The 25,761-nt window shown below is 35.8% G+C and overlaps 1 protein-coding gene across 1 annotated transcript; it reads right to left on the bottom strand.

Moving 5' to 3' along the window:
• Positions 1-1,174: 1,174 nt before the first annotated feature.
• On the bottom strand, positions 1,175-25,536 carry LOC149081330 (transmembrane protein 72). Its single transcript, XM_089238167.1, has 6 exons — positions 25,333-25,536; positions 20,975-21,035; positions 19,702-19,773; positions 15,464-15,600; positions 12,916-13,021; positions 1,175-8,520 (listed from the first exon to the last, which is right to left on the bottom strand). The coding sequence occupies exons 1-6, from the start codon at positions 25,418-25,420 to the stop codon at positions 8,430-8,432; spliced, it is 555 nt and encodes a 184-aa protein (XP_089094293.1). The 5' UTR covers positions 25,421-25,536; the 3' UTR covers positions 1,175-8,429.
• Between the last annotated feature and the right edge of the window lie 225 nt (positions 25,537-25,761).

The following is a 25,761-nucleotide window of genomic DNA, read 5'->3' as shown; positions in this document are numbered from 1 at the left end:
ATGCCTCTGTGCCTAAAAGGTCAGACTTTCGGTCGTTCACATCCTCTAGGTCAGCGGTTTTCAACCTTATTTGACTCGTGGAGAATTCTTGGTATATAATTTATATGGCAGAGCTCCGTAGGCCTATTTTTCATTTATTCATGAGTTACTGATTTATTTATATAATATTTAAAAATATTTTTGATTTTTTTTTTTTCAAATTTACTGGGTTTTTTATTTTCCTCGAGCGGCCGCAGAGCCCTTGGGGCTCCGCGGAGCACCGGTTGAGAACCATTGCTCTAGGTCACACTTTTCGAATCTCGCTCACCAGATCATTCTTTTTGTTCACTCGCATACTTACACTCTAGGTCTAGTTTAGTCATCCAAGTGACTAGATTTTATTTTGAACGGCACTATCTCGTTAAAATTCAAAACAAAGAACAGCTTTGCGAGCATCAGTAACAAGAAAGTTTTTTCTTAGAAAGTTTCTCTCTTTGGGTTCAGGGACTTCTAAGGATTCCGTGACGTTTGATCATGCGGAACCCCCAGTTTGATACCCGTGACCTAGACAGCAAGGTAGAAGGTCAGTAAGGGACCAAAAAGTGACATAGCCTGTATTTACGCATGGGTGGAACCAAAAATACGCGCAAGCATGTGAGTGATCGAGAGTGGCATAGAGAGCAATTGTATTGGTCAGGTAACTACCCAAAGAGTTGCAAACATGTAAGCAAAACAGCATGCTAGCATGTGAATGGGTTAAGAGTGACCTAAAGAGTGTGTAAGCATAGGTGTGACCAAAAGAAAGACAGGCTTATTTACAAGGGTGGGGATAAGCGGACTGCAGCCTGGGACAGAAAATTTGAGGAATGAGTGGTCTAGAAAATTAGAATAGAATTGGAGAAGAGCGGCAAAGTCTGTGGAGCCCACAGGCGACAAAACCATAAATCAACCTCTTTCTTTGCATCTACGCTGCCCTAAAGCCACTACTGCTCTTGACTTAGGGGTCTGTAACCACCGGATGAAATAAACTATTGTAGTACATCATACAATCATTTCTTAACACATCACAGTCATTTTCAACAAACAATGGAAAATAAATGACTGATATTTGAGATGCATAATGGAAAGAATCCATTTTCAAGTTATTAATCAGAAAGGCATAGTCATGGAAGAACAAAACAAGAACCAAAACAAATTCAATCTGTAATATGTTTAATCAAATAAAAACAACAAAACACAAATATACAAAATCGAAATTATTGCTGCAAATGATTGCAGCAGAAAACAAATTAACACTTTTAGATACATATGACACGGATAAAAAAAAATTTCAGAAATCAACCATAATACGGACAAGTTAAAGTACTGAATTAAGTAACGATTAGGAAAAAACACGTAGAATTACAATCGATTCCGTACAATGGGTATCGGGTGTTTCACTGGTGACAAGAAATAGACAACAAAGTTATCATTAGAAGTGGAAAAATATTTCTGGAGCAGGCGGGAAATGGTAATCCTTTGTATCACACATTCTACGTGGCCACCCACTGTCAATGTGTTATGGTGACTATAGGGGAAAGTGGGGACTAATGAGACGAGGCCACATTTCAGAATTTTTTTTCCAAATATGTCTTTCCCATCTTAATGACGACAATCAAGATGCTGTCATTAATCACAGAAAGTAAACCATTCCTAATTACTAGAGAAAAGGAAAAACGAAAATCCATTTTTCCCCCCTAAAAAGTTCAATGTTTTTTTTAACGAGTTTGAATTTCTTTTATTGGTCATCAGGCCTAAAAGTGTTTTCTCTCAAGCAAGAAAAACTTGAATATTCGGTATTGGCATCAAAGCTACACTATAGCTTAACAACAATTGAAACTAGTAAGCTTTAAATAAGTGTTTATCAATATTTTTGAGTCTATTTTTCTTGTCCTATCGGGACAAAAGTTGAAGGATCATCACTGCAAAAGAAACAGAAATTATTGGTTTTGAATATTTTATCATACAACACAAATGTCTATGTTTATCAATAAAGCAATAAGTTGTTTATTTAACTTCAAAAAAATCAAAAACTAAAATGCCCCATTGGCGCCACCCCCCCCCCTCCTTCAACAGTCGAATCCCATTTTAAAAAATATCATCATAGCAAAAACATTTCTTTTTATAACGAACACTTTTCTAATCCCCCAGATAGGTTTGAATAGAAACAATGCAAAAACCTTGAATTCCTTTATAACGAATTTGGTTGATATATAATTTGGTTGTTTGTATTATATAATCTCTGGTCTATTTGAGTTCATTATAACGGAGTTCGACTGAACTTTGAATTGATGCAATACCAAAAGGAAGGTGTTCGATGGTCCATAGGACATCACAAAATGTTGCTGAATGTTTGAAGGAATTCACATGAATCTTGTCAGATACTTTCCCCCTCATTATTGCGGAAATTCAAAGCATGTTGTGACAGTGGATGGCCATCACATGGAACATGCCCCATTCATACATGATTACTTGTTGCCTTTTCCCACTGATTCAAACATGCTTTACCTTTTTCCAAAATGAAGTACTATTTTCTGGTCGCTACCCATTGGAAGATGGGATACAATACTTATTACATTGTATATATATATTTCAATCAGAATCCAGCAATTCATACATATTCAGTATATTATTTACGACTGGTGTGCATGCAAGATGCTGGGAAATAACAATTGTTTAGAGGAACAAAGTCATCGTCACGACTTTTTAGTATTATCATTTCCACCACGTAATCTGATAGAACTGTCATTTCACTTCATATAAGATTATGACATGTTTTTCTCTACAAAATCGATATTTATAAAAATGAATGGCAAAATCATATCAAAACCCATAGGTAACAGAAAGTAGATAGCAATTATACATAGTAAAAAACATTCAATACAATTACAGACATAGGATCAGTATTCTACTGATACATAAATATGAATTCACGAGCAGATCGTTGCAATTAATAGCATTACATATTATATAAAAATACATGTTGCATAATATATTTATGTAATCTGATGATCCAAGTACTTGATTCGAAATACGAAAGCAATGAATATGATGTGAGCAAAAATCAGCGAGAGGATCAGTAAGTACTCAAATATAATCAGGAAAAACAATCTTAAATTTACACAATGATTTATAAATTTTGCAACCACATCCTTAATGAGCTTAAAAATTGAGATCAAAACTTCGATTTGAAGAACAAACAAACTTTATCAATGACTTATTATATAACGACATCACCGGTGCACCAAAGCCTCATGCAAAATGTTCTGCATTGTAAAATATGAGATGAGAATTTTATTCAAAAGAATGAGAATAAAGAAATCAATGCATTAACTCTATGAAGGCCAAAACGCCCGAAGACAGCTGAAAAAAGGAGTATGGGTATGTTTTGGATTTGTGAAGGATGAAGAAGAAAAAGATCTCGTCAGAGGCAGAAACCTGAAAAACAAGTCTAATTCTCATAGAAGGGTGAGGAGAAAAGAAAAAGACTAAAAAAAGAGAGAAAAGATTAGTCGAAACTTGGACGAGTCTATTTTGAGAAAAAAAAACCGGCTGTAAAAGAGTTAAAGCCCAATCCACCACTATGAGCTAATAGGAGCTATGCTTATGTGTCCAAGTGGAATTAACTAGCCATCTGGCTATGACTAAAGAGCATGTCATGCTGGTTTATAATCTATTTCAATTTATAAAACTAATTAATGATTACTTCAATAATTAATTTTTTTATGATTTTAAAAACAGCAAAGAACATGATGTGAAATCAGTTTGAATGCATTCATAAAAAATATAAAAAAACTTGCAGAAAAGGTAGAAGGGGAAATTATAATTGACCAGATGACTGGTTAATTAATCGACAACACTTGTGTTGTAGCTAAAAATATTATTCATTGAACACAGTGTATAATTAATTTAAAAAACAACTTTTAGAAATTATACAAAAAAAAACTAATACACAGTGGAACCTCGATGTTTCGAATTCAACAGAAAAATAAAATTAACAAAAGAGTTTTCATGAGCTAGAGATGATAAAATTTGTGCTTGGTCCTAACAGTTTTCAGAAAAATGAGGAAGATAAATAAAAAGAGGATTTTTGAGAAGAAAGTAGGGAACTTTTTTCACAAATGAAAGTACAATTGTAGATTTTTTTTCTTCCTCTATCTTAAGTTAAATAATCAAAATCAGCATCGGGCTCATCAAAAAGGGACGTGATCATCCATTAAAAGTTCTCGAGTTGATTCAACTGTCAAGGATCTGAAACTGCTAACTTTTTGGCAAATTTAGTCATTTCCTTGCCAAAATTGAAATTTTTTTTTTTGTGTGTGATTAGACACACCAATGACAACTAATATAGTGCATGTGATGTCATTTTAACAAAAATGAACCCTCTAAAACTGACATTTCCAAGTAAATTCAAGAAAAAAATTTCCCCAAAAAATAGGGATTTTTTGAGATTACAGCTAAATTTTGGGCTGTATAAAACTTTCTCAGGATTCTGGGAGATAGGGCAAAAATTTGGGAGTGTCCGCAAAAGAGAAGTGTTTATTATACAACAATTCAAGATAGCAAGGGTTTCTGAAAAAATTCTTTGAGACAGCATCAAAAAGTTGCAAGAGCAAATGCTCAAAGTAGATGAGGAAAATTCTTTTCTTCAAGACATTGAGGTTTGACTGTGATAACACAAAAAAATAAAACTTCATAACCAATATCTATTCACACGCAATACAATACTGGCAATAATAAGGCTAGCGAAAAACAAAAACGCACACTGTATATTTATATATAAAGGACAACAAAAAAAAATATCACAGGAGAGGATTTTAACCCTGGAATTTACCCTAGAAATTTATATTTCAAAAATTTATTTCCCTTACACAATGTTACTCAAGTACAGGAATTTTACCCATAACCCAAAGAGAACAAACTCTCCTTACTCAGTCTTCAAACTGCCTTGATATTTACTGTGAACACTAACCATGATCTACCATAAGGTTGCAAAACAAGTTGCAAACAGGTTGCGTTTTGTTTAGGAGATATTACTTTCAAAATTAAATAATTTAAAATGTGTTGTGCAAATACATGGACGGAACTGGAAAGGGTTATTTGAAGGAAGATTCTAGAATCGATAATTTGGTAACTGAGGATAATTTCAGACTCAGAACTGTATCGTTATAAAAATATGAAAAGTTCCAGAGATTTATGCTTTAGGGGTGATCAAGAAAAAATAAGCTGGTATGTGCCGGATAAACATACATGTCCAACTTAATTTAATTTCAGGATACATATACACCACAGGGTAGAATTCCAGGGTTCAGAAATGCAAACACACATATATATATACTGATATTTATGAAATTAAAGGAGAGGGAAAATAATGATTTTCAATTACAGTGAAACCTCAACAGAACGATATTCTGCGGACCAATAAAAAATATTATTATAGAGGGATCATCATTATATTTAGAGGCAGCTGTATAACATTAGAATACAGACATTTCCAACAAGACTCGAAAAACTATCATCATACATGGATTTATCATTATATTGAGTATCTTTGTCATGAGATTTTACTGTATTTCAACCATTAAAACATGTATATTATTGATTTCAAACAAGTAAAACACAATCTGATCATAGAAAAAAAAAGATATCAATAACACAGTCTGGTTACACAGCAACAACATAAAAGGGAAAAAAGTCTGCCTTTTTAGTTTTTGTGTTTATAACTCTGTCACAGTATATGATAAAACTTCTATATATAAGAATATTTCTATATATTGCATCTCTGAAAAAAAAAATGGCACAAGAAACAAATCAAAACGGTAAAATATTTAAAAAATTTCATACACAAACATTGTAATTATAGTAACAAATCTCAAATGAAAAAGTTCCCCTGGTGTTATTACACTGAAATAAGTTGTAGTTGAATGGATTTTTTACACCACTGGTATTACGTCAACGAGTTTTCCTGACTCGAATGACAATTTGAAAAAATTTAGTAATAAATTTTCTTTTTCAACATGACTTAGGTAAAATGTAAGTTTAGGAGCCAAATTACTGATGCCAACTGAGAATTGTGTTTTAAATCACAAATGAACATCCCTTACTGCTCACACTGATTCAAATCAATGGGAGCTATTTCTGTGAGATTTTTTGTTCATTTAAAAAAAAAAGAAAATTTCACACTTGTTTATTACACAGTGAAAACCCTCTAATGATACTAATACCTCCTAATGACACTCTGCAGACTAAGAAAAAATACATTTGTAGAGGGATTATCATTATATTGAGAGGCAACATTATCGTCATGTGCCACCAAATTTATGATGTCGCCATATTTTTTAAATTTGCATCATTAGCACCATAAAAAAATGTGCTTTTAAGTAATTATTCATCACAAAAAGTTTCAATTGATTAGTGGATCAATAAAATTCAATTAGATGAATTGCCCCTTTAAGGGGTTCACTACATAATACTTTGATGTTTTACACAGAAAGTAGCATCACAGACAGCTTCATCAACACTTTCGGTGATTGGGTGGAGCAAAATACAGATATGATTAAACACCGTTGGAAGAACAAAAACAAGGTTGCAAGTTTGAAAATATACTGCAAGTGATCTATAGAAACATTTTAAAAAATTACTGTTGCAGCAATTTCAAAATCTCTTTAAAAATATCATTATATAGGTATTTATCATAATAGAGGATATCATTGTATCATGAAGAGTTTAACATTAGACTAAAGTCAATTTGCAAAACAAGATTTGAAAAAAAATATCATGGGGAGATTTATTGTTGTATAGAGTATCATTGAAGTGAGGTTTCATCGCATTTAATTGTTTCAGCAACCACAAATATTATAAATCATATGAATTAATCACTTCAAATTTTTCTGCTTTCTAAAAATGCATTTATGGCTTGCAAATAATTTTGAAATTGTTGAGAGGGATGAGTTTGGCTCTATGGTCTCATCAGTTTGCCAATTCCCAGTGTAGAAAATGTTTGTTGCGAGCTACACAACGGACCAGGCTCTTTAGCTATTCATCAAAGGAAAATGTGAAGAACATTTCATGAATTCTAACTTTACCTGATAGAAAGCATGCAACTTCAATACTTGAACCAAATATTAGCATCAAAATGTATGTGTAAAACTTGGTAGTCACAGTTTCTTGAAGTAGTATTTTGTTAAATAATAACAAATGCTTGACCAAATGGTCAAGGTTGACTTTGACTAGTTTTTCCCAAGCTACACTGATATACCAACAAGGTAGTGTATCTAAACTTCTTGATTGCATTGCAAATGGTTTCCAATCAGGACTTGCAATCCAGTGGCGTCTGAGCCGGAGCACCCAAAGCAATTTGTAAAACAAGTTTGAGGAAACCTAAAATTAATTTACAAATAAAAATAATTTCCAGTATAAAGCTACAGCTGAGCATCAATAAGCCTGAAGCACTTCAGACGCCTATATTGCAATCTGCAATTCCCCTCCAAAAAAAACCTATACACAAATTTCTAGACAATGAATAAGTTTAATTTGCTCAGTTTTTAAGCAAATTAAAATAATTAGAAATTGAAGCATTAAAACAAGTTGATGGAAAAAAATCAATTTACGCATTTTTTACAGACATTCCTATGATTCTCACGAGGAACCAAATGAAACATTGAACGCCAACACTTTAATTTGAAATAACTTGATGGAAATCTGTGTCGCTTCTCCCAGCCAATGAAAAATACGAACTTTTAACAATAAAAGAAATTTTCTTCTGACAGGCTGCTCTTGGAAAAGTTTGCAAGCGCAAAATTTTATCAGGATCTACTGAACCTATTGAAATTGACCAGAAATTCAAAAGCAGCAAAAACATGTGAAGACTTGCAAAATACTGATTTGAAAAAAATATATATACTAAAACTCATGCATCATTCCCAAGATATAAAAAACTGAAATTAAATCAACATCGCAAATATCAAGAGTAAACGAAAAACAAAATCATATAACATAATACTTCAATGCAGAAGAAAATAATAAACGCACAGGGTTAATACAAGGTTAAACAAAGAAAATATATCAATCATTTAAAATATTTTGCGAGTTTAGCTGCTTTGATTCAAGAAATAAAAAGCAAATCATACAATCTTATAAGGCAAAAAATATATATATCTTCGTTTTTCATATAATACTGTTATATGAAGTAGCAACACTAGCTAATTTGTGCATTGACAACCAAGGCAGGCAGGTTAGCTGCCTGCTGAACAAAAAAAATGAACAGCAGTTCAATAAAATTGACAAGTCTGATGCGATTCTTATTTTGGGGTTTTCACAATTAGTCTTTTTTTACATTTTATTGGTGATTTTCTCCATGCGGTAGCCATCACTGCTGTCCCGATTCGATATTATATCACTGGCTATCATAATTACACTTGCAGGATATCGTTCTGATCACCAACATTTGCACCAGATGGCTCTGGAAGACTATCATCAATTTCTTCTTGAAAATCTTCAAACCTGCATGAAAAAATTAAACACACAAGTCTTTATCTCATCACGGAAAACACAAATCCAATTAAAGTTGTTCAATATTACAATGGACTTTCTCTTGTACAAGGGCAGGATAGCTCAGCACAGAGTAGATGGAAGAAATATACTCAAGTGTCTTCTTCCCCCACCCCACCCCCTTGAGATGCTTCCTCAGTAACCCAAAAGTTGGAAGTTTTTCCCCTGTTCACCCCAGCATTATGCATTATTTTATTTTCTCCCTCGCTACAGTAGGAAGAGTAAAAATATTACAATTGGTAAAGGGCTTTCCTGTCAGTCAACATTCATACGTGTCTCCACTGAGCACCCTAACAAAGAACCACTTCAAAGCAATGAACAGGTACATATGAATATCACAAGCTCACCTTGACATCCTGACAAAGGTTGGCGACACCTCTGGGAGCTGCAAAGTGCACTTAGAGAATCACTGGTATACAAAAACGAGCAGTCAAGACATTCCTGAGCCGAAACAGCACCATGCAAGAGATAGGCTTATCTCTAGTATGGTGTTGGTCAAAAGGGGTATTTGTGTGTCAGAAGATGAACAAGGAATCTAAAGTAACTGAGGTGTTCGGCCAAAAGAAAAGTCAACTGGTAAATTGTTGATAAAGAGTAAAAAAATCCTTCATAAAGAACAGAAAGGGACCTAATTTTTTTGAAGTCAGCTTCAGTATAGACCTGAACCCAAAGAACCAGATGCACTCAAGTTCCCTTCGCTTATGGTCACTGTCCCAAAGAATGCATGCAACTAGAAAATATACAGTCCATCTGTAGAGGCTGACAGCACTTTTTAGAAATATATGAAAGGAGGTATATTGAGATGAATTGAGCATTAAATAGCAAAGAGTTGAATCAGCATTTCAAAAGTATTGTATTTATCTGCGCTTATTTACCCACCCAAGGTTTCCCCTTTAAAATGATTTTGATGAGTAAAGATCTACGAGAGTGAAAATACCATCATAACAAATCTGTCATAAAAAGTCCTGCCCCTGTAAACATGGCAGCTCTTGGAAATATCAACCCAATAATTTACATAGTTTTCAAAATTATAACTCCACATCTTATTATTCTGGAGTCCCCCAATGCCCCCCAGACTATTCCTAGAAAAATTATTCTGTGCACATAATGAAAGTAGTTCTATTTTGGTTGGAAAACAGTAATTCTTCTTTGAAGGTATAGTGATGCCGTCTGTTGTGAACATAACTTATTTATGCTCAAAAAGAGGGGCATTCATCCTCATTTCTAAGTTTTGGAATCTGGTAACCCTAATAAGCAACATTCATTCAGTGACAGAGCTGACAACTAGGTGGCAGCATAGCATGCTTTGGTATTTGTAGCAACACAACACACAGTTGCGTGCAATGGAAAAATTCAAGAGGATATGAAATAACACAATTTGATTCCTATGCAAAGAAGGTTGGGGGAGGAATGTGCTTGGCTCCTGATCCTCCACAGCGATCACAGCTTGATCACAGCAGTGATCGCTATGGAATAAAAAAACATGAGTTAGGCCGGGATTACACAATAAAAGTGTTGTAAAAGTACTTTTATAAAACTTGAAAAATACATCCAATAAGCTGATCAGTTGCATTTGCTAAACAATCTTCAATAAAAACTGATAGCGAATCATTCACTGCAAGAAACAGTTGCTCAATTTGGCTACAAGTTTGAGAAACTGCATGAGGGGGCGGCTCGAGCTAACCTGCCACCAGGATGCAAAGCCTCATGTGCAAGGCTGACAGAGCTTTACCATAAGAGACTGCTTGGTCTCATTTTCAAAAAGGTCTCTTCGCGTTCTCCTAAAGTCATTCTTCCGCTTTTTCGAGGCTTAGTTCGTCCTGGACTGGAGTATGCTGTAAGGTTTTGGAGACCATACCTACAGAGGGACATAGACTTGGTTGAAGGGGTGCAGAGAAGAGCTACACGTGTCCTTATTGGCACACAGGGCTTGAGTTATGAAGAAAGACTTCATTTTTTGAATATGTTTACATTGGATGAACGCAGGTGTCGAGGAGATATGATCGAAGTGTTCAAAATTTTCAATGGGATGGATAGGATGGACCATGAACTTTTAGTACACCGCCAATCGACTGCTTTTACAAGGGGACACCAGTATCGATTGGTGAGGGACAATGCAAGGTTATGGTGTCGCAGGGAATTTTTCTCCAATAGGGTTGTTAATAAATGGAATAGCTTACCCCCGGAGGTAGTAAATTGTAACACAATTGACACGTTTAAAAAGAAATACGATAAACATGTTGGGGTAAATCGAGAAGCTATCCATTCTTAGAATAAGACAACCATAAGTATTCTTTATGGGCATTGTATAATATTTTATCATGTGTATATATTGTTTGTAATTTGTGTTAATTGCATTTTTAATTGGGTTGCTGTATTTTTGAAACATATGACAACCATATTTTTATGGGCATCTTTTTATCAGCCACCTCGTTGGGCATTTTGCCTGTTGTGGCGTTGTATTTGTATTTGTATTTGTATTTGTATTTGAGACCCTGGTAAAGCTACTCAGAGAAAAAACTACAAAATTGTTTACCAAGCAGAATGTACGTTCCCATACACCCAACTTTTAAAAATATTGTACTTTTTTTGTTTTTTGGTTTCTTTTTTTGGTCTAGACCAGAATCATTTTACCATTCTTAATTATGCTACATAGCTAAATTCACATTACAGCTCTTGTTGATGAGTCATCATCACCGACAGTTATCCTGTGAAGAGGTAGTATAACGAAGCGACTCTTATTTTTAAAAAATATTTCTAAAGCCATTTCTCATGCACCAGGGATCGAACAGAAAGCTGAATTCCTAATTTGCCTCTGTTTGAACGTTCTGGAAAAATTACTAGGTGAGAGAGCATCAAAACGCATACTTGCCCCACATTCTTGTTTCTGATATTTACTATAACAAGCTCAGTCTCAAGTTTCCTCAACATCCACAGTCCGCAAGGTATGACTTAAAAGTGTGATGTCATGTGTAGATGCATATTTACAGAGGGCCTTAGCCGGCTAATTTAAGAAATGAGTGGTAAGAAAATCAGCATAATGGGAGAAGTGTATCAAAATTATCAAAACTATAACTGCACCTCTATCCAGAGAGCAAGAAACTAGGTCGGTGAGTGACCTAGAGTTTACAAGCATGAGAGTGACCAAAACTGTGTGCCAGCATGTTAATGACTGCATTGTCTTAACCCTTACAGCAGCAATCCCAAGATATCTCGCCAAACCTGATCCACTTTATTTTGGCCACTCTAAAATGTCTCGGGTTCTTAACACACTTTTATTTCAAATGTGGCAGTTATAATGCAGATCAGGAAAATTTTAAAAGTCACTTAAAGGGTTAATGCATGGGTCTACCCAGGGACAGCCCAAGAAGTCACAACAAGTGCAGAAGGGAGGTCTCATGATGATGAGATCTGGTAACAATTTTTGAGAATAAGTATATCAATTGGTAAATAGACATTTTCTTGCCTCAGAAAAATCACTGTGTTGGGCCTATGACACTCTTAAAACGGCCCTGGTGAATGACCAAAAAGTGACCTAGAGAGCAAAGGACCAGATCAACAGTAACCAAAAAAATAACTGATAAACAAAGGCACGTTTACGGGCTGAGTAGGTTATATCCTGGCAAATTTAAAAAATAAGCTATCGAGAAAATTAGACTAGGATGAGAGAAGGGCAGCAAAATTTTTGAAGCCCACTGTCAGCTAATCCATAAATCTACCTCTGGTCAAGCAAACTTTTTCTGTCTAACTAAAACCTAAGGTGCCACACAGTGCACGGCACCCCTTGCTTAACTATTTCAGCCTCTTTTGTATTTTCATCTAAATAAACTCGTCCAAGTTTTTACTAATTTTTTTTTCTATTTTTACTCTTTTTCACTTCACCCGTCTATGAGACTTAGACTTATTTTTCAGGTTTCTGCCTCTGATGATCTTTCATTGTCTTCCTCACCCTTCACAAATCCAAAACATACCCATACTGTCTGTCTCGGCCATCTTCGGGCATTTTGGCTTTTATAGAGTTAAGCTGCTCCTGACTGAATGGAGTAACAAAACTAGATACGTACAGAGAAAAGCGATCATCAAATAAAATACATTTTCCTCTCTGCATCGTTCCAATTTTAATATATGTACTGCCAAAGCGAGTACAAATACATTTTCCTGTCTCTATTGTTTGAGGTTCACAATATCTGAGGTTTTGCGAATTCAGATATCAACCCGATGATATGCAAATAAGAATCAAAAACTCACAGCAGTCATCGAGAGAAAAAAATTCTGGAAAAGCATCACTCAGAGTACATAAAGATCCCTATTCGAATGATTTTGAAAGAAACAACGGTCAATCCTTACCTGTCATATGAACTATCCCTGTCTAGAACAAGAGAATCTGTCATGGTCAGATGGACTTTATACGTCAGTATGATATAAAATAAAGCAAGAATAATCAAGACACCACCTGCATAAATGAAAAATATACCAAACATATAGAATCCACAGACTGTTTCATTTCAAAATGTAGTACTGTACAATGGAATGAAAAAAAAAATTACCACTCAGTCATACACAATGAATCTGCATTAATCATTTTGAAAACCAAAATCATTATGTATTCATTATTCATTTATATATAAAGTGATACCTCTGCTAATGGTATTACGAATTTACGAATTTTTCAGCCAAGTAAGAAATTAATCATTTTTGTCGCACCACAGTCATTTTCCGCACTGCTGTGGTGATGGAGTGGTCATAGTGATAAACTTGCATCGCAAAGACTCGGGTTCGAACTCTACTGTCGACACAGTGGTGGTTGGCTGAAGTTAGTTTTCTGTGGTTCCCAACTTTAAGGTGTGAATGTGAGCTGATCTTCCTGCTAAAATCTCACCACAAAGAGCAACAGACCCACAACGACACAATTATTCAATCATTACACTTCACTCATTTGATCATTCTTGTTGCACCATGGTCATTTTCTGCACACGAGTGCTAATTAGACTGGGACCTACAATTTATTTGCCGATTCTGAATGGCAGACTTGTGTTTTTATACTCATCGAGAGATTGGTGCACTAACCTCCTAGATGGGGGACTCCCTGCGGTAGCAATCTTTTCTGCAGTCATGTCACAGTCTTTGTTGTAGCCGTGTCAGGAAAGTTTTCTGACAAGAACAAACTGGGTATAAAACTCGTAACACCTCTAAACATCCTTAGGTACTTTAGGCGAGTATCTTATCAGGCTGGGCTACCGCACCCCCACTAGAAAAATTGTTGGTGAACTACACATAACAAGCATTAAACAGAAACAAACTAATGTGGTGTTAAACTAACACCTCCATAGTAATAGAGAAGAATGGCATCATCTTCGGATAACACGTTAGGTTCATAATATGTACACGCACATTCGAACATGTATCAACTCGTTAGACTTCTACGTACACAACCCAGATGTTGTAGTGTGAAACAAAAAGATCTTCAGTTTCTCATCTCCTTGTAAATTATCTATGCTGTATTCAATTGTGCTATTGGTCATTTTCATTCATTGGTCAGTATTTTTTTTCCACCCTTTTTGCTTCAACAGTGTTTCTTGTTTATTCTGCAAAACTTGTCTTGAAATTTTGAGCATTACCTGGAACGAATTAAATGATTTTCTATAGACACCTATAGGGAATCGTGTTTTGGCTAAGGAAGATTTCAGCTTATGAATGTGATTCCTAAATGAATCATCTTCACAAGACGAGGTATCATTGTACATGCAGGGCAAAATCGAAACGTATGTTCCCCAAATTTTTCTGGAGATAAACGGATGAGAAAAACCCAAATAAAGAGCACTACTTGATTACTACAGCATTCCCTAACATAATCAAAAAAGTAATTTAACAAGTGATAATACTGTTTAATTAACTTATACATTTATCATATCCCTATGATTAAAAGTTGTGCCCTCCTCATTTAACCATTTCACTTTAGATGAAATGTTTGTGTTTGATGCCCCATACACTGCTGCAAACAGATACATCCTTGTTCACTAGAAAATTTGCTTTGTTAACATAAGTGGAAGGACAGAGGTGGCTTTTTTTCCATTCGAATGCCCTGTACCTGCTAAAGTACACTTCCATATAAAAGAGTGAATAGGAATTCAAAATTATTCTGCAATACAGGTCAAATACTATACAAAGTCAATACTCAACTACTATTTCATCAATGGCATTAACAGGTTTTTTAGACATTTGGTAAACAACAGAATTTTGTACTTGCTTGGCATATAGCTACCAATGAAATACTAACAAGTAATGACTATAGGTGTAACATTCTCTTCCCTTCCCCCCCCCCCCATAGCTGAAAGTCTTTAGTGAATGATTATTCAGGTTCCATGAAAAGTCATCTGGTCTCCACCAGGAATCAAGCCCTGGTACTCCTGCAAACCGGCCAAGTGTGCTACCACATAAAAAAGGTTTCTCAAATGGCCCACCGACAACCTTTGTCAGGGATGACATGGAGAGGTGTCCTAACAAAGTTTTTTTGAAGAGATCCTTTATTCAACTGCTCTGAGGAGCTGCAGATAAGCATGATTAGGATAAGAGGTGACGTGAGTGGGACAAGTTTAAGAACCCCTGATATACACCAACTGAAGACAAGAAGAGGCATTTGTAGCTGAAGGTGCTGAAGTAGATGCATTTGTAGCGTTCTTCAGCTCATTAATCCATCCCAATGAAAACTAGAATGTTGTTGAGATTACAAATCAAGTCATTGAATTTAGTGATGATGAAAAAAAATTGTTTTAGACACATACATATAAAATAGCTATACTTTCGTGTGAGAAAGCAAATGAGGAAAAATAAAGGAATATCAACCATTGATACATGTGTATTCTAAGTTTTGACTATAGACTAATTTCAGCATTACCTGCTACATTGGCTAACCAAAGTCTGGCTGGTTTGAAGAAACAAAAGATACTGAAGAAACCATACAGAGCAGTCTTTTTCCACAGGTCTATCCACTGGATGGCACGATGGCATCGCCAACAAATATGTTTGTCGTCTCTAAGAAACATAAAATGAGACAAAATTATAAAAAGCTATTCGGAAAAGCTTATCAGAAATGTCATAGCAAGTAATAATTTCACAACTCTGCTTGGAGAATTTAGATGACCCACATGTTATGATGCAAACAGCTTCAATTGGCTAATTTTTGACAGAGAATTTTGACTTAAACAACATTAATAAATTGTTCTTTTTTTTTTCGTACCCTAAACATCAACACCATCTCTTATTCAACCCATGGATCCAAGATGTTATTAGAATTTTTCAACACATCTGAGGGTTTTTCCTCACAAATTTCCTATTCTGCATTGCACTAACTTTCAAGTATCACTCTCAGGTTTGAATGTCACAAGGAAAAATATTTCACTTCACTTTTGTTATGCGGATTAATGCACAATTACATTGATGTGACACATGGTTGTATCAACTGTGTAGTAGACATATTTCCAGTGATGCAGTCATACTTTACATACACATCGTTAAACTTATTTAGGTACTTTTCCGTTATAAGCATACCATGCATTTTGGACAAAAAAATTAGCACATTTTGACATACCTTATTTTTAAAAAGAATCACATTTATGAACATTAGCTAACTAAAATATTTAACACTAAGCAAGAAGAATAAATTTGAAGAAAATTTGCCAAGACGAAAAAAGCGCCAAGTGGTATGATTTGGAATGGTACACACCTGCGGAAAGTCAGAGTGCTTATAATTTAAAATATTTTTAATAATTCTTTTTTCTCACCATGATACCAGCGATCATCCAGTGTCAGTTTGAGACTGTCGATTGTGGTGTCAATACCCACTGGGTTGTTTACATTAGATCGACATGGCGTCGATTCAACGATTGCTGTTGCCACATCTTAAAGAAAAGAATCTGGAACATATGTAAAATTCAGTGCGATTGGCAATGATTGGCCACCTCCTCAGCGATTGCTAATATATAAAGTAGTGGAGATCGTCATATTTCTTGCTTGCGTTCTCGATCAACTTTTACCACCTAAATTTACCAAATTTCACCTGGGGAGTTAGCTTCTGAGAGCTATGGGCTAGCTCTCCCTTCACCATTGTTTCCAAGCCTACATTTGGCGCTTCTATACATAAGATTATGCAAAATAAATAGATGGAAAGGAACAGTCTGTCCAGTTCTGAAAAGCTCAGTAGATTTCCGGACCATGGCTTAGATAGACTATCCTTCATAGTGATGTGTGGACTGGTGAATCGTGAAACAACGTGAGTGCGGGGAAATATTTTATTGTATAAATTTCTAAATGTTAAATTTAAATCTATAAATTCTGTTTAATTGATATTAAGTGATTTTGATTTCATATTCTCGACTCTTATGTTTGCTCGTGATACTCACTCGATCACGGAGATGTGACAATGTGGTCTGTCACAGGTTATATAAAGGAAGAGTGTACTCACACTACACTTATCTATACTCAGAACATTACACAGCAAGACACAATAAAATTAATGCAAGCAACAGTAAGAATGTTGTGCAACTCCGAGTTCATGAGCTACTAACTAATTATTAACTACTCCCCACAGTAGATCACCCCATCCAATGTGTCATGATTAATTTGAAACTATTATCAAGAAAACTCATGCTCTTCCGAAACACTATTTCAGTCTGAACACTCCGTCCCTCAGACAAAAACCTTACGCATGTGGTGTGATAGGGTCATTTTGATCCTATGAAAACTTAAATCAAATGATATAGAGCAGTGGTTCTCAACCTTTTTCAGTCCATGTACCCGCAGCTGGCTCGGTTTCTTTTCGCGTACCCTAGCCCCGAATCTCCCAGGCTTCCCCTCAATCTGTTTCACCCATTACAGATTGCGAAAACATCCCTAAAAAAGGTATATGTTGAATTAAATGGTCTATTTTTCTTTATATAGTTTTTTTTATTGTTTAACTAAGCAAACAAATTAACACAAAGATTGGAAAAAAACTAATGTGATGTTTGGGGCTGTATTGAATTACAAAGTTTTGAAAAATTAAGATCAAAAGAGGATAAATACAAACTCAAATCCAGAGCTGCATTCAAAATTTGCTTCTATATTTATTTTTTACGTAGGTAAGTATAAAAAGAAAACGTCCTTACAAGCTCTGAGCTAACAAATGGCAACAAAAACATTATGACTTTTCTAGAAAGTTCAATGTATTCATCAATGCGGTGAATTCACCAAAAAACTGACTAGGTTCTCCATTCCGCCATTGAAGAAGAGGATCTTCAGAGTGGTATCTGATGTGAACTCTATCAATTTCTCCTTTTCTGGAATCGACAATGAAGCCTGTTCAAAATACTCTTCTTTGAAAGGATTAGATATCCACCGATCACAAATTTCTGGCTCTGAAAAATATTTTTCAAACGAGGATTTCAATCCTTTCAAGTGGCTGACTATTAAATTTAGCTCGGCTTGAGACAAGAAATCATGAAGTGTTTCGAACACTTCCTAAAAAAGTGCTACCTCGTGCCAAAGTTAGAACAGCCACATCAGGAATTAACCCTGGGACAACTACCTAACTTCAGCGTACAAAAGCAAAGCCTTGTGAAGGCTATCCATGTCTTCACACACAACTATTTAAACAACCTGTAGTTGATAGGATTGATCTTGATAAAGTTGACAACTTTAACCGTTTCATCAAGAACGTTTAGCAAATTTGGACGCAAACATTTTGATGCAGGGCTCTGTCTGTGAATATAGCAGTGAGTGCATTTCATTTTGGGGAGAAATCTGCCACGCGTGCATGAAGGCTTAAATGGCAACCTTCCATGGATTTTTTCCATCTATGGCGAGTCCAATGCATTTTGACCATTAAATTCTCTTTTCAACGAAATAATGATTAATTGCTTCAAACAAGTCTTTAACAGTTATACGACCCCTTTAACAGGTGACAAATAAAAAAGATTTACTTTGAATTCTCTTTCAAGTACTTAGCAATTACAAGTAACACAGTGCTCGCAACATTGTCTGGCATGTCCTGTCATCTATTTATATTTCTTCGAGACACTGTGTTATTTGACAGAGGTATTAAACTCATTATAAGAGCACTTTATTCTGCAAGTATGCAGCTGACCACATCTTTGATGCACGCTGAAATTAAATTTTCACCTCATCTCCCAATATAATAGCTAATGTTGTAAGAGGCCTCTGTAGCTTTGACAGAATCACTTTTGAAAGATTCAAAATATGTTTTCACATTTACAGGTGCACAGTACTTCATTTCGGTGTTTCAGTATGCTTCTGCACAGATCCAGTTTTTAGCCACTGATCTATAGCACAAATCATATGAGTAGTAGGTGCTTGATAGAAAAGTTGACATAGAAAATTGTGGGAATAACACGCACACTCCTCAATACAAACTCCCACAACAAAAAAAAACACAACACAAATTAATTAACTCTTTGCTTTTATGCACAACCCGCCATGCGCCAACAATCAAATCTAAAATGCTGAAGAAAAGTGAGCCAAGAGGAAGGAGTTCATGAATCTGGATCAAAAGTTGGCTGTGGGCGGGAGAAGGGAAAGCTGATCCTTCCAATGGATCCAACCCCTGTTATAGAAGATTTTATTGATAGGGGGAAAAGGTCACTATATTACAACTGACAATATTAGTTAAAACCTCTACCTACTTTCAAAAATTATTTAATCTTTATTTTGTTCTTTTTTTAGGCGGGTGTGGCAGCTATTACCATTTTCTTTTTGCGTGCCCCCTAAGGGCCTCTCACGTAACCCCAGTTGGGAACCGCTGATATAGAGGGAGGGAAAAAAAAATCATAAATTTGTCACACACGTGTAAACAACTAACTTGAAAGGTATTGAAAATAAGATGGTCCTGATGCATTTCTTTCTCGAGGGGGGTGGCAAGATGAAAAATGCGTGGGGGGGGGGGGTGTCAAGATAACTCCACCACACCAGTTAAGGGTTAAGCCATTTTCAATACCCTTTTTTTTGCTCTTACATGCATCGCAAGATAATCACGATGCCAATGTTTTGTGGTGGTGGAGAGGAGGAAAATTCAATCAATAACAGAGTTTTGTACTGTCAAAAAACAAAGAAAATGTCACTCGAGGAGGAAAACAAACTTACTTGACTAGTAAATCCAAGAATATGTTGACCACAAATGATGTCTCCAAGACAGACAGGATGCCAGCGAGAACTCTACAATAGCATTGTGAAATCAAATCAGAAACAATAAATAACTCTTTACAAATACCAACTAAATGGACAACTCATTATAACAATATTTATGATTACAACAGTTCTTCCTGTGTATACATATTACAGTAGACTCCCGATTAATCCAGCGTTCTCTTGCCAGTTCTTTTGTTTTTCTTGGCGGACCGCTCTTTTTTTTACAGGAAAAACATTAAAACCATGAAGACAAAGCGGAAGACAAACAGGGAAAAAAATAGCATACATACGGATCACCAAGAATATACTAAACTAGATTGACTATGGAAGGAATGAGGATTCCCCTCCAGTGCCGTGTTAAGGTATGGGCCCACCCGGGCACAGATCGCTGGCCTCAAGCGAAGAGGGGCCTCACAAAAATTAGATCTGGTTGAAATTTTCGAGAAGTTGTTTGGTAGGGCCTCAGAAAAATCAATTGGCCCGGGTGCTCACAATACTCTTAAGACAGCCCTGTTTCCCTCCCCTCTCTTTCCTGTCACTAGCCACAGACCAGGGTTGGTAAAAAAAACCGTTTTATGTATGTTAGGTAATGTAACTACTAGTACACTAGTCTTTGTCCTTTAAGGACAGCTGGTGTCTTTATTGGATTATAGGACCATCTGCGCCCTAGCAGGATGGTGTCACTACTGTTGCTGCTTCTTTGTGAAGGGAAAAAGAAACCCTGTGAGATAATACACCACTACATTTAGATGTGTGATGCAATCCTTATTCATGAATTTGCTAAAGATAGAGCATCAGAATGTAGCCAAAGGTTAGAAAATGTTGTAAGAATGAGAAATTTTGGCTTTTGTATATATATAACTTTAAATAACTAAGATACTTCATATGAAAAATATATATATATTCTGGCCACTTTTATGAGACTTTTTAAAAAAAACCACTTATAAAATCTTATGTCATTTAAAGATATACCATCAGAATGTACCCCAACGATATAAAATGTGGTAAAGATGAAACATTTTGGCTAATAATGAACCAATATGATATTTTTCTAAGAAAAAAAATGATATTTAGGCAACTTTTATTTGATTTTTTTTTAAAAACCAATTGGTTTAAACCAAACAACCTTGCCACAGACTATCATCCATAATAATTTTTTTAGTTGTAATCTATGATTTAAACTTTTGTCCCACAACACAAGATAAATAGTAAAAAAAAATACACTTACAAAATATATATACCAAGATCATGTTTGTGAACAGTCAAGTCAGTTCCGACACCCCATAAAACTGCAAGAGAAAACTAACTTTAGAAAAATCAAATTAAATTAAGTTGAGTTAACCCGAGGCGAACATTTCGCCTGCCCTGACTATGAGTGAATCACTATGACTGACCACGAGGGTGGTGACAGCCATATGAGTGACTGAGTGTGTCTGTGACTTTATATGAGTGACTGAGTGTGTCTGTGACTTTATATGAGTGACTGACAGTATGTGACCGTATGAGAGACCAAGTGAGTGTGGTCATTCCTATGGTTACTAACTTCATCACTAATACAGTCACTCGGTAACGCAAATGATCATTCCCTTGATAATCTATTTCACTATGCAGTCACTCACACTTACTCATGTGATCACCCACTTGGTCACTCACACAATCAATCACAAACTCACTAGCCCACTTATATGGTCACTCATACAGTCAGGGGAAAAATTTCCAGGGGTGAAATGTACCGGAAATGAAACATGCCAGGATGCACCTAACAGTCTGAGTGTGTGTTGCTACAGTGGCGGATCATGATTTTGGGAGGCCCCAGGCGCAACCTGATCTGGAGTCTGGAGGCCCCCCCTATCAGGGGCGGGTTAAAGGTAGGGGGCTGTCAACCCCCCCCCCCCCCCGAGAGCAGAAAAATTAAATGGAAAAAAAAATGTTTTCTACGTTTTTGACTGAATAACAAACCAAGAAAATAAATTTGCTTAAAAAAGGGGGAAAATTCAGAATTTTTTCCAAAAAAAATCAGAACCGTCCTGAAAAATTGAACACATGGTCACAACCACCGCCGCCACCCACAAATTTGCGTTTGTCCACCACTGCACCCTTTTGGCCCTAATAAGAACGAGATGGTTCACTAAAATGAACAATATTATGAAAATCATAACTTTTTTTTTTATTTTTGCATCACCAAAACCATAAACACAAAAATAAGATAAGGAAATATAATGATATTCTCTGGTACTAGATGAAAAATAACCACACTCCCATTAAAAAAAAAAAAATCACAGTAAAATTCTGCATCATATTTTTAGTAATCTAAGATGTCCGTCCTGGTGCCTTCAGCCACACGGCAAAAATGGAGATCCGTCATAGTTTTAGTAATTTAATATTACTGATTAATAAAGATTTGATAATATCTCAAATATAATATATTTGATTTGATATAAAGATACTGATAATATTTAATAGAAAAACATTTCTTTAATAGAGGGAAGAAATTATATCAGAGTAAATATAAGAATTATATTTTTAATGGAAGAAATTATTACAGAATGAATAAAATTTAATGAAAGAAATTATTTCAGAATGAATTAAAATTATTGTCAATGAAAGAAATTATTTAAAAAAATTTTTTTTAGAAATTATTATTTTTTATTTGTTTATTCTATTTTATTTTTACTATTATTATATTAATTATTATTATTTTCTCTTTCAGTCACCTCGTTGGGCACTCTGCTTGTTGTGGCCACCTTTGCCTTTGTATTATTTGTATTCAGAGTGAATAAAAATCTTCTATATTATGCCCCCCCCCCCGTTTCGTTTAATAACGAAAAATGCCACAGTATAACATTGTGACCCGCGTACTTTATAAAATGTTTCAATATGGCCTGCTATGCCTCAAAGGTTGAAGACCCCTGCAGTAGACTCTTGCTAATCCGGTACGTATTAGACCACGGTGCGCCAGATTTTACCGAAATTGCTGGATTAACTTTGAAGAAACCCATTGAAATAATATATGAAATTTCGTGCAAAGACATAGTCAGGACTTGATCAGCAATTAAGAAATATTAGAACGTGTTAAGGGATTAGGGCATCAGGAGAAAAGTGACACCACACCACCTAAATATCCTGACTACTGGACGTGCTGGATTAGAGCATGACCGAATTCTCGAGAGACTACTGTAGTTGAATTGAAATGCTCAAATAAAAATTTATCAGATAATTTATATATTTTTAGTTTTGCTTACCGTTATTTTTGGAGATTCTGCAATCTAAATCCTAAAGCAAATCTTGAGGATCGGCATGAACATTTTTTTCATTACAATAAACACTTTTCGGTCTGACACAAAGATGTTGTCTACCCAAGCCTCCTTGACCAATCCAAAAATATAGCTTTTTTTAGAAAGAAGGAAAAGAAACCCCCTTGATTTTTTTCAGCCGGGGAGGGAGTGTTAAAAGAGAAACAGAAAAATCACGTGATTCAGAATGCATGTCATTCAGCATTCATTTCAAACCCCACTTTTTTTTTGTCATATGGTCGTATGGTTCCAGTCATAGATTGCAAATGTATATGTTGTTTGAACCAGCTTATAGTATTTCATTCAAACAAGTGGGAGACAAAATCACAATAAGAGCTCTACTATATTCATGTTAATTAGTACGAGTGTCTCTTCCTGTCGATGTCGCTGCTTGCCGATAGCCATCTTGCCATCCATTATACTGTATACAAAAGCTTACACCAAAGCTGTCGTATTATCGGCGCCCATAAAAGCATTTAATACTGTGGAATGAGACATCTGTTTATGCCTTCACTCCAATTTTCATTTCGGACAGACATTAGGACCTGCTGTTCTCACCTCCTCCTCCTGCTTGTGCCCTTAGGGAAATACTGTTTGAAAATGACCCTCCCTGAATGATCGCTTTACAATGTCTCTTCTTTCTTTGTCGGGGAAGAACTGGCCCTTGAGATTGAGAGCTGCGTCTTGTAAATTGTTCTTTTCTTTCAGTTCCCGTTTTTCTTCCATAACTCTTATGTACAGTATACATAAAAAAAAAAAATTGTGGTTAAAAAAAAAAAAAGGGAGAGCAGATACTGTACTTAGTTCAAGAGATTTGTTGATACGCAAGTAAATTCATATGTAGGATGAAGCACACAACTATTTGGAGGCCCCCCGCTCTGCTGAGACGTCTCATGCGCCTGTGCGGTAATCCGCCACTGTGTAGCTAGTGTTGTGCTTGATATTTCAGTGCTGCCATCTATACTTCAAATTGTGAGTGAAGTGTAATGATTGAATATTTGTTACGTTGTAGGCCTGTTGCTCTCTGTGTCGAGACTTTTTAACGAGGAGATCGGCTCGCATTCGCACCTTGAAATTGGAAACCACAGAAAACCAACTTCAGCCGACCAGCACTGTGGTGCCGGTGGTGTTTGAACCCGGATCCTCGCGATGCGAGTCCGTCACTATGACCACTCGACCACCACAGCGGCAACTGAGTGATAATGCATAATATGCAAATGTTGATTATTTTCAATCTTGTATCTGATCTAGGATGTTTTATTTTAATCTTGATTCTCCTTATAACAAAATTTCATTATAAAGGAATTCCAGGTTACCTAGCGTTGTTTGTATGTAAACTTATTTGGGGGATTAGAATAGTGTTTGTTAAAACGAGATTTTCCCAATAACGGTATTTGTTAAAACGGGATAGCTGTAATAAAGACAATGTGCAACTGGAAATATCAAAAATATGCTATACATACTTCAGTTGCCCTGACCTCTGGTATCAAGTAAATGTACTAAAAAATTCCTATTTCTGAGAACAAGAGGTGGTTTAAATTTGGCTCTTTTTCCCCTATATATATATTATAAACCCCAGCCCAAAAATAACCTTTTCTTACACACAATGAAGTTACTGTTAATAACCCAGGAACGAGAGAGGTTACAACTTTACTATACAAAACTCCAATACCTTTATGTACCAAATTTTCCGACAACGCCAAAACAGCGATATGTCACCAACGCCGTCCACTTTGGCACATTTTTAAATACGGAAGAGTAGATGACTTTGCCTAACAATGCACAAAAAATTCGTCAACGGAATTTCGCGTTACTCGTTGACGATTTTTTGAACATTTTTAAGTGTTCGTGGGCGTTCCTATCGTTCCGCCGGTAACCCTAACAAAGAGCGAAATCGGGTCTGGAAATAAAAATAATCGCCAAACATCGTTATACCGTATATTGGCAATTTATTTACTTACTCGACGGCATTTGAAATAATCGCCAAACATGGTTTGCAATATATTGTTTACTTATTCGACCACATTTGAAACCTTGCAAATTAGAAACAGGACAGACGCATTGAATCGTTGACACAACGCGGGGCCGCAACTGAAATTTCCAAGGAGACCCGCGGGCAAATACGCTATAGTAAACAAACGCTCCCGAGCAGCTCGGTGGCCCGCGGGCCATGCGTTGAAGATCGCTTGAACTGGGATAAATAACGTACACACCGAATGAATGAATTAGCTGTGGTGTTTCATCAATACGAAATGCAGTATTTAAAATAATGTCAAAATGAAACTCTGCCCACCTACTGCAGTTACGAGACCCCACGCCCGAGTGAGAATCTCCATGAACTCCAAGATCCTCAGACAACGTGCGTTTTTATTTCGCAGCATCGCCCAGCGGTAGTTAGAGTGTCACTCGCGATGGTAATTTCAGCTTCACGGATTCAGACGACAGACTTTAAGGTTACGACATTGCCCGCACTGTGATATTTAAGCTCTACTCTCAATGTTTACATACACTAGAGAGGCGCGGACGATTATCAAGTGCTGATATCCCTACATAGAAATTCAACAATTTTTATTAATTCACTTAAAACAATCGAGGTTCGTGAGCTGAATACAATGACTGATGAATAAAAATGCATAAATAAACTATTATTTATTAAAAAGAATCGAAACATGTTGTTTGAATTTTATTTTTTTTCAAGCATGCAGCAGAAACGGGACTCAAC

Source organism: Pholcus phalangioides, unplaced genomic scaffold (genome assembly GCF_987345545.1).
Source record: "Pholcus phalangioides strain wild (caught in Gottingen) unplaced genomic scaffold, Ppha-v1.0 ptg000010l_1, whole genome shotgun sequence".
Classification (NCBI taxonomy): Eukaryota; Metazoa; Arthropoda; class Arachnida; order Araneae; family Pholcidae; genus Pholcus; species Pholcus phalangioides.
This window is presented reverse-complemented; position numbering and strand designations above follow the sequence as displayed.